This window comes from Sus scrofa, chromosome 3 (assembly GCF_054392235.1).
Source record: "Sus scrofa isolate SSC_HxYL_T2T_F1_AM1 chromosome 3, Sscrofa_HxYL_maternal_Yorkshire_Landrace_v2.0, whole genome shotgun sequence".
NCBI lineage: Eukaryota > Metazoa > Chordata > Mammalia > Artiodactyla > Suidae > Sus > Sus scrofa.
This window is the reverse complement of record NC_139385.1, coordinates 115,509,316-115,528,132: the sequence shown is the minus strand read 5'-3', so window position 1 is coordinate 115,528,132 and position 18,817 is coordinate 115,509,316. Positions and strand designations below refer to the sequence as shown.

The 18,817-nt window shown below is 36.0% G+C and overlaps 1 protein-coding gene across 3 annotated transcripts in view; it reads right to left on the bottom strand.

Annotated features, from left to right (window-relative positions):
- STRN (striatin) overlaps window positions 1-18,817 on the bottom strand; it is a 105,649-nt gene that overhangs the window by 38,719 nt on the left and 48,113 nt on the right. For all 3 annotated transcript variants that reach the window (XR_014842247.1, XM_003125240.7, XM_013996218.3), the window contains exons 4-8: window positions 13,826-13,904; window positions 11,517-11,684; window positions 9,649-9,784; window positions 6,054-6,189; window positions 1,460-1,570 (exon numbers count right to left, since the gene is read on the bottom strand). Coding sequence is in view for 2 of the 3 variants with exons in the window: in XM_003125240.7 (XP_003125288.1) it covers window positions 1,460-1,570; window positions 6,054-6,189; window positions 9,649-9,784; window positions 11,517-11,684; window positions 13,826-13,904 (630 nt within the window). In the remaining variant the exon portion in view is untranslated. The remainder of the gene's footprint in view (window positions 1-1,459; window positions 1,571-6,053; window positions 6,190-9,648; window positions 9,785-11,516; window positions 11,685-13,825; window positions 13,905-18,817) is intronic.

The following is an 18,817-nucleotide window of genomic DNA, read 5'->3' as shown; positions in this document are numbered from 1 at the left end:
TACATATTAAGATATTCATTATTGTAACACAATGGCTTAAAGAAATACATCAACTTTAGGTCAGACAATTGAAATATTCTCCTTGTTTCTCAGGTATGACAAATATTCCTCAAAATTTCACTTTAACTGGTTTTATCATGGTTCTGAAAAGTCATAACAAACCATGTCTCACTATTGTTTTTTAAGATTAAATTTTTATCAGTATTTTTTAATAAAAAGTACATAATGTTCTTATGTTTTAATACTAATTTTTCTGTGATTTAATTAATATTGAGAAAGCATTAAATAACATTCCCTCTCAGTTACATAATGGCTGGCACAATAGTAACATCAATAATGACCACTGATTTTTTTATCCATTCATGCTAAATACTTGCAAACTCTAAGATATTTTAAATAAACACTTAAATGTTTATCAGCAACTATCAGGTTCTAAAAGAATGACTGGTCTTTGATAAGTTTACGCATCACTATAAAAAGAGAAGAAAAAGCATATCCTTCTAGTCTTTTGCAATTTTAAATACATGTTTTAAATACATGTCTTACTAAGTTGGCTTTTAATCTCACTTTACACTACTTTAATATCTCAAAGGATGAAATTCCTACTGTCATAAAAGGGAGACCCATGTGCATACTGCGAATGAGTGGTAGCACAAGGAGAGTTTAGCCTTGCTCTCCCAAAAAGGTGTTTAAGATAATCTTCAGGGATGTTTGAAAGCTTTCATATTTCCAGTTTTTATACTTAACTAGATCTACTGCTCAATTTCATTAATATCTTGAATGAGTTATACATATATGATCCACAAGGCTAGAAATTTCATTTTAGCTTCCATTTTTGATGAAGCCTATGTTTTATTGAAAAGAAAAAAACTGAATTGGTAATACTATAAATTAAATTGGCCAAAAATCCAAATTAGAAAAATAAATACTTTTAAAAGTTGCATATTTGACTCTGTGTCCTGTATAGCATATAATGATAAGGGCAAATGAATTGTGTGTTATGAACATATAGAACATCCAGGGTAGAAATTAACTTTCCTTCTGTCTCAAAGATCTAAAATTATAAGCAATAATTTTGGTGGACTGCCAGAGGGTCACACTAGATGAGACTGGGAACTATCAATAGTGAAAAATCATTGCTGTAATTAAGCACATATAACTTTAAAAATCAAACTATCATTATGTTTGAATAAATAGTCCCACACTCCCATGACACTCCGGATTTATTACTAGGATATATTATGATTCCACAATTTTATGCACAGCTTTTTTTTTTATTTTAAGTTCATAATCAAACAGCTAATCATTTAATTTCAACCCCTGAGAGCAAGTGAAAGGAAAGAGATCAGGAGTAGAAAAGAAACAGAGTAAGTAGTTATAGGAAAACATTGGAAAAAAAAATTGGGGGATATGAAAGAGGCAAGATTTACTGTTAACAGATACAATGTTTTCCACTTACTCTTCACTCCCTTTTTCCCCTTTCTCTCCTTTTTGTATTGTTCCTTGAGTTTGGTAATTACTCCCTGGTCCACATTCCAAGCTTCAGGCATCAGACACTGGTCTTCTTTTTCTAAACAGAGTGAAACAAATGAAACAGCCTTTTTCAATAAAATATTGGACACTTCAAATCAATTCACTGCTACGTCAATGACAACTTAACCATTCTCTTCAGAGTATCACTAACTTTAAAAGTTACTGCTTATTTGTTAGATACATGTCACACAAAATATAGCACCTAAGAAACAGTTTTCAATCCAATTTCCTAGGTAATAATATTAAATTTCTCTTGAAAGAGACATAGAAAAAAGCTCCTGCAAGATGTGATTCTTAGTAAGTTAATCCCCCAAACTCCATAATCGAGAACCCCTCATTTTCATCCCATTTTCTGAATTTGATTATGATTGACTCACAAAAAAATTTCTTACTTATGTAATGAGAGAAGATTATTAAGAGATGGTACAAGTCTTCCGTGATCTTTTCATTTCAAAAGTTTTATATTTTTGGCATGGTTTAATAGATGACCATTTTTATTTTACAGGCTTTATAAATAGCGCTTTGTAAACTTATTCATCAACCTGGCATTCAAAATATAAAACAATTTAAGTGACCTGCTAATTTATAAGTTCTTAAAGCAGGAAACTAAGCTTCTAGTAGAAAAGAAGTTTAATCATTAATTTTTGCTATTTTCGGAGTAGAAATTTTAAAGAAAGTTACTGTTTTATACTTACTATAAAATAATTTACTACATACATACAATGTCATATAAGTGTTAGCTCAGAACTCTCACTTGGGAGTTCCCGTCGTGGTGCAGCAGAACCATGAGGTTTCGGGTTCGATCCCTGGCCTCACTCAGTGGACTGAGGATCTGGCGTTGCTGTGAGCTGTGATATAGGCCGGCAGCTGTAGCTCTAATTTGACCCCTAGCCTGGGAGCAAAAAAAAGAAAAAAGAAAAAAGAACTCTCACTTGAACTTAAGACTCATATATCCAATTACTCACTCTACATTTCCATTAGGAAGTTAGTATATATCTCAAACTAAACATTCAAAACCAAACTCCCAATCTTCCCCATCCAATCTATTCCCCTACAGGGTTCCCTATCTTATCTGAAGGCAAATGCCCCCTTTGGTTTGAGCAAAGGGGGCATTTGCTCAAACCAAAAATGCCCCCTTCTTCCCACATCACATCAAATATTTCAGGAAATACTGTTTACCTTTAAAACACATCTAGAATCTGACCACTTCTTAGTACATCTACTACTTCTCAAACCACTCTGTTTCTTGCTAGAATTACTGCAATAATTTCCCCTCTCTTCTCCAAAACTACTGCCAACAATGATTGCCCTGGGTAGTCTATTCTCAACATAGCAGCCAGTGATGCTTTAAAATAAAAGTTCAATCATGTCACCCTCTGGCTCATATCCTTCCCATGGTTCCCCATCTCACCAGCGGTCTACATAGAAGTGCTACCCTCTTTGGTTATTTCTTACTACCTCAGAATCCCTCTGATTGAGCCACTCTAGCTTCCTTGAATCCCTCAAGCATACCAGGGCTACACCTATCTTACAGCATTTGCTCTGGTTTTCTTCTCCCTGAGCTCTTCTTCCCCAGATACCAGGTGGCTAAATCCCTCACCAATGTCATATGTTGTCCAACTGTTAAGCTTTCAATGGGGCTTGCCATGGCCAATCTAGTTTACATTGTAACCTGTCCCCTCCACCCCACCCCAACCCTAGCACCCTCTATTCCCCTTACTCTGTTTTATTTTTTCCTACTTCCTATAGGATTTATCACATTTTGATGTACTACATTATTTATCATGTTTACGGCTTACTGCCTATATCTTCTTAGTAGAATGTAGGACTAAAGGGGTAGGGATCTTCACCTATAAGACTTGGCACACAGAAGGCATGTGATCACTATTTGCTGAAAGATGAATAAATCAAAATTAACCAGAATAAATAGAAGTCTGTATTACCAAGTTTCAATTCACAGTTTAAAAAAAAAACAGATTAACTGGGAGTTCCCATCATGACTCAGAGGAAAGGAATCTGACTAGGAACCATGAGGTTGCAGGTTCAATCCCTGGTCTTGCTCAGTGGGTTAAGGATCCGGTGTTGCCATGAGCTGTGGTGTAGGTCGAAGACACGGCTTGGATATGATGTTGCTGTGGCTGTCTGTGGCTGGCAGCTGTAGCTCTGATTCAGCCCCTAGCCTGGGAACTTCCCATATGCCATGGGTGTGACCCTAAAAAACAAACAAACAAACAAACAAAATCCACCAGATAACTAGACCTCTGGACATACTAAATACAGTTTGTAAAACTCAATGTTTTTACAGATCTATCAATATTCAACTATCAATAGAAGAAACAGTTTCTATGTTTTCCAGAAAAATCTAACAATCAAAAATGTTAATTTTCACCATTCATATCTTAATAATAAATTAAACTGAGTTGGTTGGCTTTTGCATCCAGAATGTCTTCAGCCTTTTTTCCCTTCTTTTTGGCCACATCTGTAGCACACGGAAGTTCCCAGGCCAGGGACTGAAACTGAGCCACCACAGAGACGAAAACAGATCCCTGACTTGCTGTACCACAGTGGGAACTCCTGTTTCAGTTTTTTAAAGTAAAAATTCATCCTTATGATACCCTTTTTTTTTTTTTCTTGTCTTTTGTCTTTTTAGGGCCATACCCGCAGCATATAGAGATTCCCAGGCTAGGGGTGGAATCAGAGCTGTGGTCGATGGCCTACACCACAGCCACAGCTACGCCTGATCCAAGCCTCGTTTGCAACCTACACCACAGCTCATGGCAATGCCGGATCCTTGACCCACTGAGCGAGGCCGGGGATCAAACCCACATCCTCATGGGTACTAGTCGGGTTCATTAACCACTGAGCCACAAGGGGAACTCCTTGCCTTATCATACTCTTAGCTAGACCCATAACAACAATAGTAATGGAAGATGATAGAAGAAGTGTGGTAAAATCTGTTTGCTTGCCAGAAACTAAGGAGATTCTTAACATCAGCACAGTAACTCTTTTTTTAGGGATGTGGCGACGGGACAAAGTAAGCCCTTAAAGAGATTTACATGTCCACTCAACTAAATGGGATCTGCAATCCAGTTTTACTAATTGCTTAAAAGTGAAATGCCTTGAATTTGAAATATAAAATCCTTATCACAAGTAAGACCAAACTCCTGGTAAAGAAATCTTCAATCAACTAGATTCCGTTCACTCACACTAATAAACATAAACATCCAGGACACCACTAAAAAGTAAGACAGCTCAGATATGAGGACAGTCACTCATTTTCACCAGGAACTTAGGTAGCAGGTTACATACCAGCCATGTCTCCTTCTTTCTCTCCCTCTTGCTCTTTCTCTTACTGACACTCATATAAACACACCTGGTAGAAATGATCGCTTTTGAAGAATTTATTACAATCCTACTTTATTTCCAAACTCACAGAATGATTTATATGCTGTAGAAGTTTTCTCCAAAATATTGGTTTTAATTCTTGTTAAATATTTAAAGTATCAAATTCGTTCAGAACAACCTGTGCAAAAAAAATTCTATGCCTTGTACGAAATGATGACATTTGACTAAAATGAATGAATAACTACAACCTTTTAAACTTATACTTCTTTTTGCATAGTAGATGCCAGAGATTAGATCTCTAAAATCCTCCATTACATTCTCACACTCAATTTCCACAAAATCTAGATTTGCAAGTTCTACTGTCTAGGCAGAAAACAGAAAACATTCAAATTCAAATTATTTTCATACTGTATTGCTTACATTAAAAAAAAGATGGAGGAGTTCCTGTCCTGGCGCAGTGGTTAACGAATACGACTAGGAACCATGAGGTCGCAGGTTCGGTCCCTGCGCTTGCTCAGTGGGTTAACGATCCGGCATTGCCGCGAGCTGTGGTGTAGGTTACAGACGCGGCTCGGATCCCACGTTGCTGTGGCTCTGGCGTAGGCTGGTGGCTACAGCTCCGATTCAACCCCTAGCCTGGGAACCTCTATATGCTGTGGGAGCGGCCCAAGAAATAGCAAAAAGACAAAAAAAAAAAAAAAAAAAAAAAAGATGGAGTTCCTGTCATGGCGCAGTGACTAGGAACCATGAGGTTGCGGGTTCCATCCCTGGTCTCTCTCAGTGGGTTAAGGATCCAGTATTGCCATGAGCTGTGGTGTAGGTCACAGACACAGCTCAGATCCAGCATTGCTGTGGCTGGGGTGTAGGCTGGCAGCTGTAGCTCCGATTGGACCCCTAGCCTGAGAAACTCCATGTGCCGCATGTTAGGCCCAAAAAAGCACACACACACACACACACACACACACAAAGATGAGGTAACCAACTGTATGACCATCTTTAAAAACACACACAGTCATACCCTGGAAAAAAGGTGACAATAGTAAAAAGTTCAGAGAATCCAACATTTCAACATTACAAGATACTTAAAGTATTCTTCAAGATGCTGCCCTCCTGATAAAAGATTAGTTTTGTTTATTTACACAACATTTCTGTTTGGAGCCAGGATGCTTCCTTACCCCAGTCTGTCCCATCACCGGCACTTCTAGATTCACTGTCTCCTTCCTCTGATGCAACCAAGAAGTCAAACTCTTTTAGAGCTTCTTTTGTATCACGATCTTCACTGGTATCGGGCAATACTTTTTTCCTAACAATCTAATGAAAAAAAAAAAAACAAGCCCAATTAAAATATTGGCATATATTATGGAATTAATTTAAATAAAGGAGACAATATCCTTTTACCACTGAATTAGAAAACCCAATTATTATTTTCAGAAAATGCATCTTTGTTGTGTTAAATAACAATAATATCTATCTAGTTCAGCAGAAAAACACAGATGTCATTTTAAAAAGATATATATTATACATTTAAAAGTGGTAATTTTAAACTTTGTTGGGTTGTTGGTTTTAAATAAACTAATGGAATCATATATTGAAAACACTGGCTGTAAGACATGCACTTTAATTAGAAAAATGTCCTTGACATACTGTATTACGAGAACCACAACCAAATCTTACATTTCTTGGATACGGTCTATGCAGCACGCAGATATTCTAATCTAGCCAAAGAAAGAAACACTTTACAAAACATCGCAAGAGTTTTTCAGGATATAACCATGAAAAATAACCCTAACCCTAGCTCTGCTACATTATTCCCTTACAAAACCTAAAATGACAAAAACTATAGACTCAGAAATGCATGCCACAAGACTTAGAAGGTACTTGCTGGGGGAGAGGGAATGTTCCCATTTTTATTTCTACTGTCCTAATTTTGCATAAATTTTCTCTAATACCTATATATATTCAAACTTTTCCTAAAATACTGATCTTTCAGAGGCTTAACTTAGATTTAATAGCAAATTTGACAACGGCCATTATGTCTCATAAGGCCCTATGTTTCTGTATTTTTGCCTTTTTTTTTTTTTTTTTTTTTTTAGGGCTGCACATGTGGCATATGGAGGTTCCCAGGCTAGGGGCCGAATTGGATCTGTAGCCGCCAGCCTACACCATAGCCAGAGCAACATCAGATCCGAGCCGCGTCTTCCACCTACACCACAGGTCACGGCAACGCCAGATCCTTAACCCACTGAGCAAGGCCAGGGATTGAACCTGCGGCCTCATGGATGCTAGTCAGATTCGTTAACCACTGAGCCATGATGGGAACTCCATGCTTCTGTATTTCCTTACTTTAATCTATTAAACGAGTCTGATTAAAGAAATAAAATAACAATTTAAAAACTTGTTTGTTCCACTAAATATTTTAATAGGATAATTTTCGGCCATTCTCTCTAAATATGACATTGCAATAAATCTTCTAAGTCCTACTTATACATTGCAACATACAGTTAGATTTTTATTTTATTTTATTTTTGCTTTTTAGGGCCACATCCATGGCATATGGAGGTTCCCAGGCTAGGGGTCAAATCGAAGCTACAGCTGCTGACCTACATCACAGCCAGAGCAACGCAGGATCCAAGCGGCGTCTGTGACCTACACCACAGCTCACGGCAACACCGGATACTTAACCCACTGAGCAGGGCCAGGGATGGAACCTGCAACCTCATGGTTCCTAGTTGGATTTGCTTCCACTGCACCACAATGGGAACTCCTACAGTTATATCTTTAAAGTCTTCTGGCATGTAGCTATTATACTACAGTTGTGAAAATTAATGTAATATATCATAAAAATTAGCAAAACTGTCATAAGGAAACCAACTGTTTAGAAATATTTTCCTAAAAGAAAAACTAGAAGAATTTTTGGATGCTATATTTGAATGGGGTTACATATATTTACATTAGCTATGTCTTCATTGCTTATTCACAGAACTGCTATGATCTGCACTAAATGGAAGTCAGGATATTTATGAGTTTGATATTAAAAAAGAAACAGTTTACAGTTAGGACTTTCTAGTAAGACCATACTTGATACTTGTAATAATAAGCTTATAGATTTTTCTAACATTTAAACTGATATAATGACTATCAATGAAACAAAGCATCATAATTAGTTATTATTTAACCACTTAGCAGTGAATAAGTTATTTTGATGGGAAAATAAAACATCTCAGTGCAATCGTCCCATAGAAATCACAAATCAGCACAAAATTTCCAAATGATTATTAGGACAGAGAAAAGTTATCATACAAGTTAAGGTATTTTCTTCCACTACAGCAAATTAAAACACATGCTATTATTACTCTTTTGAATCGTAAAAAATGGGAGAAACTACTTGAAGTTCAAATAATATCCATGGTGGGGCTTTGTGAGCACAAGACTACTCAATAATGATCCAGGGAAATACCACCCGGGAAGCAGTTAAGTTGAGAGTCTCTGATGGAAGCAAAGGACATAAAGAACAAAGAAGTTACGCTTAAAAAGCAATTTAGAGTTAAACACATCATTTTCATATACGATGTCACATTTATTCCAAACAAAAATTCACTGGAGATTACATGGATACTTATGATAATGCCTACTTCAAAAAATAAAAAACTAATAAGCCTAACATATTAAGAAGCCCATATAATTAGTGAGAGACCTGGGGGACTTTAGCCCAAGGCTTTTGACTTTAGGTACAGTCTACCTTTTTTTTTTTTTTTTTTTTTTTTTGGGTCTTTTTGCCTTTTCTAGAGCTGCTCCTGCGGCATATGGAGGTTCCCAGGCTAGGGGTCAAATCGGAGCTGTTGCTGTCGGCCTACACCACAGCCATAGCAATGCCAGATCCTTAACCCACTGAGCGAGGCCAGTGATCGAACCCGCAACTTCTTGGTTCCTAGTCGGATTTGTTAACCACTGAGCCACGACAGGAACTCCCAGTCTACTTTATTGATACTCCCTCATGTTCCTCCCCGCTCTTCTTAAATAAACACGAAGGAGGAAATATGAACACTCTCCTAAACAAAGCAAAGCATGCCCTCATTTCTTACTTTAAAAAAGGAGGAGGAGGAAGGAAGAGAGAGAGAAGCAAGGAGAAGAAGAAGAGGGAAAAAGAAGAGAGAAAGAGGGGAGAGGTTAAAAAAGAAGAGCAGGAGGGGCTAGAATAAAGAAGGGAAGGGAAGGAAGAAGCAATAAGAGCAATTAGAGACACCTCTTACTCCAGGAAATTACCATGGGAAAGTCAATAAACTTATAAAAATCTAAACAAAACCAGAGAGGAACCCTAAACAAGTTCGGAGAAATCTAATAGTAGCGTTCTGAAAATTTGTGGAACCTTCCTACCTAAGCAACCCTGATGAGAGAAACAGAAACTGCACCCGTTAGAGTCGATGCCAGTCACCATCAGACACCATAATGGGTCTGTCAGTTCTATTGTCTTACAGCACCAATAACAATGCATTGTTTTAACACACAACATTTACCATATTTACTAACCCCCTAAAAGTGCTACATGTTTAATGAATTAACAAAAGGTCAAAGAATGAGGTCCTTTAAGAGAAAGACACTATACTAAAAATATTCTTGAATTTGAAATCAATACAAAAACTCTTTTATATTAAATTTCCCCAAATTTATGAAAAAAAAAGTTAAGGATTTAAGTTTGAAAGACATGGACTACTTTTTAAAGCCTTCATAATGGTCCCTAAAAATAAGTATATCTGAGGTAATTCAACTCACTGTTGAAGTATCAATGATGCTTTTCTCTCTTCCATCAACGTCATCATCCTCATCTTCATCACTGAAATCTGCAGCTGCACTTTCAAGGAATTTGAAATTATCCAGCACGGAGGCAGAATCTGTTAACTCAGATTTTCTGGTTGAAAACATGTACATCTTGCTCAGTTAATTTTTTAAACTCAACATAAGAATTAACCCATCACATACTGCACTAACTTCTGTTTATATTGCAACTATGACCCCCTCCCCAAAATCATATTATGATCTACATTGATTCTTATCTATTGCATTACCATGGATTTTAACTGGAAAGGCAATATAGGAAGGCACTGGTTACTCTTTTAAAAGTACTTTGCAATCATAACTCCTTTTTAGATTAATAGTAATCTAATATAAAGAACTCCCCCTCCTGATTTGGTATTATTTTGATTCTTAGGCCAAGACACATGTATTTCTTTTTAAAATATTTTTCTTATCATCTGTCTTTCTCTATTATTTTCCTCTCTGCGACTCTTCTTCTGACACTAAAGCTTCCATAACTAAGAAAATAACTTGTAAATACTTCATTTTTTGCTGACACAATCTTATATTTCCGAACAGCTAAAGAGCTAAAAAAAAGCAAATGTGTACATGAAGATACTAAAATTAGTATTACCACAAAACTTGATCCTATTGGTGAATAAATCCTTAACCTGTTGGAAATGACAGACTTTTCAAATACATAAGATTTTAATTTAATTCCCTCTAAATAAATTTAACAACTTCCTAATGGCCCCAATAGAATGATTTCTCTCCAGTTCATTAGAAAATGTTTTAGATAACAAGATATTTTCCTGAAAAAGTTTAGCCACAACTATGGACAAAATTCTCACAACAGAAAAATCTCAAATTTCATATATACTGAGACCTATGCTTTTGGGTTCCAAACTACTCTCCATCCCTATCTATAGTCGTCAGATTCAGAATACCTTTATCAGGTTCCAAATGACAAGTCAAAGCCAAAACACAAGATGGTCAGATTAGTCTTTCTGAGGGTCTTTATAATAATTTGTTAATTCATTAGGTAAAAATACAACCAGGATTAATGTCTACACTGTCTACATCTACAAAGAGAAACAATCTATACCTTATATTTATTAAAACAAGTTAATGCAGTCTTAACCATTAATGAATACATTTAAGAAGGCGCCAATGACATTTGTTTATAAAAGTTAATTTTTAAATTTTTACCTAAATCCCATAATTTTAGCTTTTGTTCTAAATAACAGAAACTAAGTTCTCACTAGAAAATCTATAGAGCTAAATTAAACCATTCTTCCAGCCTAAATATGAGTTAAAATAAATTTATATCGTATTTAGCATTTCACAGAATCTTTGGCTTTTTAAGAATCACATCAATTTTTTAATAAAGAAGAAATATCCTGATTTAACTGTTCAAGTTCATTTTAAGCAGCTTTACATAATTGTATGATACATACCCAAAAAGCAAAATGAAATATTTCTGCTACTGAATTTTTCACTTATTCTATCAATTTAAAATAAATACTGAAGTTTCATTCTTACAGATTTGAACTGAATTTCCAAATAAGATATTGTATGCAGTTCTAATAATAAGTGACAGAGCTTCAAAATATTAAAATCTGTATTAAATCTATAAATTTCAATTAAAAATCTTTAAAATATTCTTAAAATAATCATAAATAACTCTAGTCCTTATGTGCTACCTTCTACCAAATAAAATTTTAAATATTTATTAAACTTTAAATCACCTCTGTAGCAGAACCTAAAGTGCAAGTATCACTCATAAGCCAAAAATATTTATAAGAACCAAAACTACAGCTAAACCACTTTCTAGACAAAATACTTACCCAATCATTGCTGTCTCTTTAACTTCAGCCTCCGTGCCATTTATAACTGAGTCTTGATTTTTGTCATCTTCCCTGTCAGTGACATCACTGGAAAAGCCCAACAAAGCTCGCACTCGTTTGGATTTCACATCTAGAATGGTATCTGTGTAACCCACCTCCTGCAGGTACCTGTGTGTGAAGAGGATCTTTAAAATTCAGTCTTATTGGAATCAGTATTCTACTACTGAATATCTTAATTTAAAAAATTCATTGCCTGCATAAGACTAAACAGAACAGTACTATGCTAGTAAGACTTGCTAATAAATAATCTTCCAGCTGCAGACAGAGCTGTCTCTTGCAGTACCAGCCTCTACGGTCACTGAGAAAAATCAAAGAACTATACAATCAATACACCATTCATTTATCATAAGAAGAAGCTATTCCTTAATATACCTAATAACACATTCTTTCTTCTGGGCAGAGCTGGAGTAAACTCACTCTCAGATTCTGAATTACTATTTCATAATAGTAATTACTATAACCAGTAGTCCTTTTATACTTCCGATGTTAAAGTATCACTGGATCAACTGAGATCTGAGAATTTCTAACACACATAGTTTCCTCCATAACATACAAAACATATTCCAAAGAGTCACTTCTACAGAAGGGCAGCTTCTATCCTGAGACAATTCTAAAATAAAAATAGACCACAATTCAATAGTGGGATGTGGGCTGAGTGGGTGCACAGGGGTGTGTGTGCTGCAGAAAGGCAGCAGCACAGAAGACAGAGAATATAGAGAGTCAGACCAAGGTTTAAAGCCCATTTTTTTCCACTTTCCTCCTATGTAACTTTAATTCTTTCTCATAAAAGAGACAAACCTAGTACAGTGCCTGGCACATAGAAGGCACTCGGTATTAATTAACAATAAAGATGTCCAAAAAAGACCAAAAGGGGTAGTGGCGAGAATATGAAAAAGACAAATGTCACTAATAATGTCATTAATAAACATGATAGATAAATGTCAGGCATTAACTTATAAGTAAGCATCACATCTATGAGATGAAAAGGAAAACAAAGATCAAAAAAATAACCAGTCTAAGGGTCAGTTTATTCTAAGATCTGGTATTAACAGTTGTTATAGCTCAAAGAGATACCTCCCAAAGACATGTGACCAAAATGGAGTAAGTGTATCCTACCAAATGAAGGTACTCATTTTTCAATCCTATTCAATATCTATAGAAAGGCTTTGATTAAAATTTGGGTAATAAATTTTCTAATGTTCCTGAATTTAATTAGTTGGTTCTTTCAAAGTTATTACGCTTTTCTATTTTTTAACAAATAATATTTGATACACAACTCACTTTGGTAACAAAATCACATTACAGATTACTGTTTCAAAAACTGTTCTTTCCTAAGGTCTTACTAAATAATACTTCCTCATTCATTAATAAAATGTCACCTTTGAGAAGCAGGTTACCAATCTTTTAAAAATACTTCTTAGATTGCTCACTATGATAACTACTTGACATTAAAAAAAAAAAAAGATCAGCACTTTAAAGACACTTATTTATAAAAGGAAAATGCACAATCATATTTAAGACCAAAATTAAAACCTACTAGTTAAATAGTAATGAAGTCTCATTTTCTTCTAGCTTTGATTAGATAAAAAAACAGATGTAAGAAGTTATTTTAATATTCTTTTCCCATTATCAAAAGGTATGGCTGGCATACCATCCACTTTGGAAATCATAAGCTTAGACTATCCACAAACAACCCAAAAGTCCAAACCAGACAGCAAATTTCATTTTACTGAGGTACAAATCAAAATAACATTTTCAAATGTGCTACGCAAGGGTCAAGCATTAAGCAGATAAGTGGGTCTAGCCCACTTTCCAATATCCGTACCTCAGCCTAGCCTTGCTCCTACTTTATACCCTCAAATTCACGTTTTATAGGAGGGAGTATACGTTAGCACAGTATTTGTAAATCTGGGAAATCCAGAAGTTCTTCCATCTACTTAAAAGTTTAAAAACATAACACAAAAATTACATGTTTAGACTTATATTAAAACCTGTATATTTATGTATAAAAGGTACAAAGAGTAACTTTAAGGACAAAAAATTCTTTAAAATATAAATTTAAGCAAAAAATATAATTTAGAACCTTTAAGTTGTGTTCTTTTTGATAAAGTTAAAATTATGGAAAGTGAATTTCTTAACTCTTATTAAAATTTAATAATAAATTCTACTATAGTGGAAAAAGTGCTTATGAAAAAAGAACATAATTTAATGAAGCTTTTTCACAGCAGATACTTTCAGGACATACTTACTGTCTGAGTAGCTGTCGACCTTGCTTCCACATTAACTGACTGTTTTGTTGTGGTTGCACCTCTGTTTCATTACCTTCATCTGGAAAACATTAAATAATAAAACTGGTGTTAAACACACTAGAGGACATCTAAATTCATTTAAAAAAAAAGGTCCAATAAAAATCTATAAGATTAAGAGTTCCCTGTTGGTGTAGTGGCTAAGGATTTGGTATTTTCACTGCTACGGTTCAGGTTCCATCCCAAACCCAGGAATTCCCACATGCCACAGGCAAGCCAACAACAAAAAAATTATAAGATTAAAAACACTGTACTGTAAGGTACATTTTAGGACAATGTAAACATGTTTTTAAGTTTAATTTCTGTAACAAAACTCTAACATAAATTCATTACTGCTCTAAAATAAAGACTTTTTTCCTATTTTTAGTAATCTGAGAATTTTCCTCCAGGACTAACTGAGTCACACAAGAGTCAAATAAATGTACTATGAAGCACTACATCAGAATTAGAACAAAATACCTAGGAATGATGGCTTTAAAAAAAAAAAAAAGCCAGTCTGGTAAAAGAGTAGATAAGAAATAACCCCAATCCAAATGAATTTCCTTCACTAGTTATTAAATGAAAACACCAAGCATTATTTTTTAAGACATTCTTTAAATGAAAACCTCCCAGGCCCTGTAAAGCTTAAATTTAAAACACTCGGGAGAAGCCAAATCCTTCAAAAATACGTAAAATAAAAAGAGAGTCTTCTTTCGGTAAGTCTGGACTTAAGAATTTCCATACTAGAGCATGCCTCGACTTTAAAAACATAAAAGAAGTTCACACTTTCCATCAGCCCATGATGGAAACTGTGGTCTTTATAGGGTTTTTATTCCAGTGGAAATATGAGAAACTGGGAAATTCTGTTTTATGATATTTTATATTAAATATTTAATGCATTCTAGATGCTATGTTAAAAACACATAATTGGGAGTTCCCGTTGTGGCACAGCAGTGACAAACCCGAATAGTATCCATGAGGATGGGGGTTTGATCTCTGGCCTCCCTCAGTGGGTTAAGTATCCGGTGTTGCTGTGAGTTGTGGTGTCGGTCACAGACGCAGCTCAAATCCCACATTGCTGTGACTGTGGTATATTCGCTTAGACCCCTGGCCTGTAAATTTGTGGGCCCGAAAAGCAAAAAAAAAAAAAACAAACAACAAAAAACAAAAGAATAAACTAAAAATAAACAAAAACATAATAATTATTCTTTCAATCTTCACAACCTTAAAAGATGGGTGTCATCACTATCCCCATTTTAAAAATGATAAAGATGAGTTTTACTAGTTCATGATAAGGTTTCTAAGTGAGAAATACAGTTACAAGTGCTCAAATCATGTCTTTTTGATCCCTATTTTCCTCCACATGCCATCATTACAATGATAAGAGGTTAGACAAATACGTAAATAAAAATAGGAATTAATCTTGCATTTTCATTATTCTCTTAAAATAACAGACCAAGTACTGTGATATTACCAAAGGGGGGGAAGAGGGACAGGAAAGTAGGGGAGAGGTGTGAGGGCAATTAATTTAACTTAATCTTTGCCTTCACTTCCTTTACTCTCTAGTATTAGTTCAGGGTCTATCAATTCAACCATTCTTCTGAGAGTGTCTTCAATTTTATTGTCCCCTTGTGAGCTGTTTTCATTCTATTTTACCTAGGCTGCCCCAATTATGCAGACCTGCATGAAAACTCATGATCACACAAATTCAATCAGACCTTTTTTTGAAGATAAAGCTATTATATTAAATACTCACCACCAGACCAAAACCCAAACCTAACTTCTACATTTTCTCATGGTAACAATAAAAGACACATTTGTTCCCCCTGCCATTCTCCAGCAATGATCAGAATCCAATCCCTGTCACTTCTTTGGAAACCTTCCTGTTTTAAATAATTCTACTCTCTCCCTTATATATGATCCTCCTCTAAGAAACACTTCTGTGCACGCGCGCGTGCACACACACACACACACACACAGTCTTCTTTAATCCCATGTGTCCTTTCAGCTATCTCCCTCTAAACCCTCTCCTTTACCTCCACAACCTAGGCTTCCTAAAAGTTTACTACACTTAGTCTTCATTTTTAACCAATAGTCTTTGTTTCTGCCCTCAACATTCTTCTAAAAGTGCTGACAATAAAGTTCTCAATGACCTGTGTGTCATTAAATCCTCTCAGCCCCTTGAGCATTAACCAACCAGTAGTGCTGAAGGATTCTTCCTTCTGGAAACCCTCTCTTCTCTTGGTCTCCACTCTCCTGGTTTTCCTCCTACTGTTAAAATAATCCTCATCAAAAAGAAATAAAAAAAGAAAAAGAAGGAGTTCCCGTTGTGGCACAGTGGTTAACGAATCCGACTAGGAACCATGAGGTTGCGGATTCGGTCCCTGCCCTTGCTCAGTGGGTTAAGGATCCGGCGTTGCCATGAGCTGTGGTGTAGGCTGCAGACGCGGCTCGGATCCCGCGTTGCTGTGTCTCTGGTGTAGGCCGGTGGCTACGGCTCCGATTAGACCCCTAGCCTGGGAACCTCCAAATGCTGCGGGTGCGGCCCAAGAAATAGCAACAACAACAACAAAAAGACAAAAAAATAAATAAATAAATAAAATAATCCTCATCAGTTTCCTTTTCAGATTTCTATTCTTCCAGTTTTGTGAATGCTGCCATTTCTCAGGGCTCCATTTTAGGTCCTCTTATTCTGCATAAGGTCCCTAGGAGAGCTCTTCCACCCCAATGGCATTAAGCATCAGGAGTACTGGATGCTGTATGCTCTCAAATCTACACAGCAAACCCACATCTCTGGCTTGAGCTCTGGACCCACATGCCCAATTGTCTATGAGCCATTTTCACTTCATGCCTCAAAAATCAATCAAAAAATGAACCCACCATCTTCCAAATGTATTCTAGTCTAGTTTTTTGGTTTTTTGAAAATTTACCTAAATACAGTTGATTTACAATGTTGTGATCATTTCTGCTGCACAAAGGAGTGATTCAGTTATACATATACACATGTACATTCTTTTTCAGACTCTTTTCCCATATAGGTTATTAAAGAATATTGAAGAGAGCTCCCTGTGCTATGCAGCAGGTGCCCGTTGATCATCCATTCCATCTATAAATGTGCATATGCCAATCCCAAATCCCCTATTCATCCCTCCCCCTACATCTGGTCTAGTTTTTTAAACCCAAAGCGTGAGAGTCATCTTTAATTCTCCCTTTTTTAAATCCCCTACATCTAAACAAGAACTAATTTCCTACAGATTTTGCTTCCTAAATATTTCCTGAATACACACACTTCTCTTCAACTCCTTTGTTATACCCGTGTCAAGATAACCTTCTTCACTTACCCATGTATCTGTAAAATCCTCTAACCAATCTCCCCACCTCCAATTTTGCTCCTCACTAACCCATCACCCCACTACTGTCAGCAAGATACAACAGCAAATCTGGTCACAAGCATCCTAAGTAAGATCCTTCAAAAGCCTTCTCATTACTCTTACTTAAGTATGAACTCAACATATTTTACAAGATCCTTGTAATGTAATAATCTGCTCTCCTGGTTAACTCTCTAGCTGTATCTTGAAACACTCCTTCCCTCTCTCCCTCCACTATTTTAGTTATTTTGTTTCTCAAATGTGCCAAATTCTTACTTCAGAAACTTTACTGCTAATACACTGCTTTTCTTCAAGCTCTCATTCAACAAATATTAGTCAGTACACTTTCCCTGTTTAATTCTTACTTATCCTTCAGATGTCAACTTCAAATATCACTTCCTGCAAGGCAGCTTCCTTAATAACTTACAGTAAAATTTGGTTCTCTTGCTACTGTGCTCTCTAACACCTATTATTTCTCCATTATGATTTCATTGTAATCACTTTTTTATTTTCCCTTTAAAAAATCAATAGTGGGAGTTCCCGTCGTGGCGCAGTGGTTAACGAATCCGACTAGGAACCATGAGGTTGCGGATTCGGTCCCTGCCCTTGCTCAGTGGGTTGACAATCTGGCATTGCCGTGAGCTGTGATGTAGGTTGCAGATGCGGCTCGGATCCCACGTTGCTGTGGCTCTGGCATAGGCCAGTGGCTACAGCTCCAATGCAACCCCAGGCCTGGGAACCTCCATATGCCGTGGGAGCGGCTCAAGAAATAGCAAAAAGACAAAAAAAAAAAAAAAAAAAAATCAATTGTGTACTGTTTTCTTTTTCACAGAATTTGATGCTGGCTCCGACACAAGCATTACATACTTTATATGTGTAAAATGAATGCATAGTTTGAAAGACTGACAGGTGGAATAATACTAGTTATTATATACTAAGAAAATAAACCTGGAAGTTAGGAATTATTTCCAGAATTTACTCCAGTTTACAGATAAGGAATGGAACAACATCAGAGAAACTATGTAACATCACAGGTATTTCAAGTGTCAGGAGACAGTCAAACTTATAAGCATCTAATTTCAAAGCCCTAATTTTTTTCTACAGAGCCATACTGTTTACTTATAAACATTCTGTATATACTGCAACTAGGTCTTTATGATCCAAAATCAATATCTAAAATTTAGGAAACAGGAGTTCCCGCTGTGGCTCAGTGGGTTAAGAACTATATCCATGAGGATGCGGGTTCAGGTCCTGGCCTCACTCAGTGGATGAATGATCCAGCATTACTACAAGCTTAGGCATAGGTCACAGATGTGACTCAAATCTGGTGTTGCTGCGGCTGTAGTGTAGGCTAGCAGCTGCAGTTCTGATTCAACCCCTACCCTGGGAATTTCCACATGCTATAGATGCAACCCTAAAAAGAAAATAATAATAATAATAAAATAAAAGTTAGGAAACAAATTTTTAATGTAACTGTACTGATTAAAATCACTTTGATTCAGACGATATATTTTTAGGATAGCCTTTAACAAACGGCCTAGATTTTTAAAAAATTTTAATCTAAGTGCATTTCAAGTTAAGAGACATC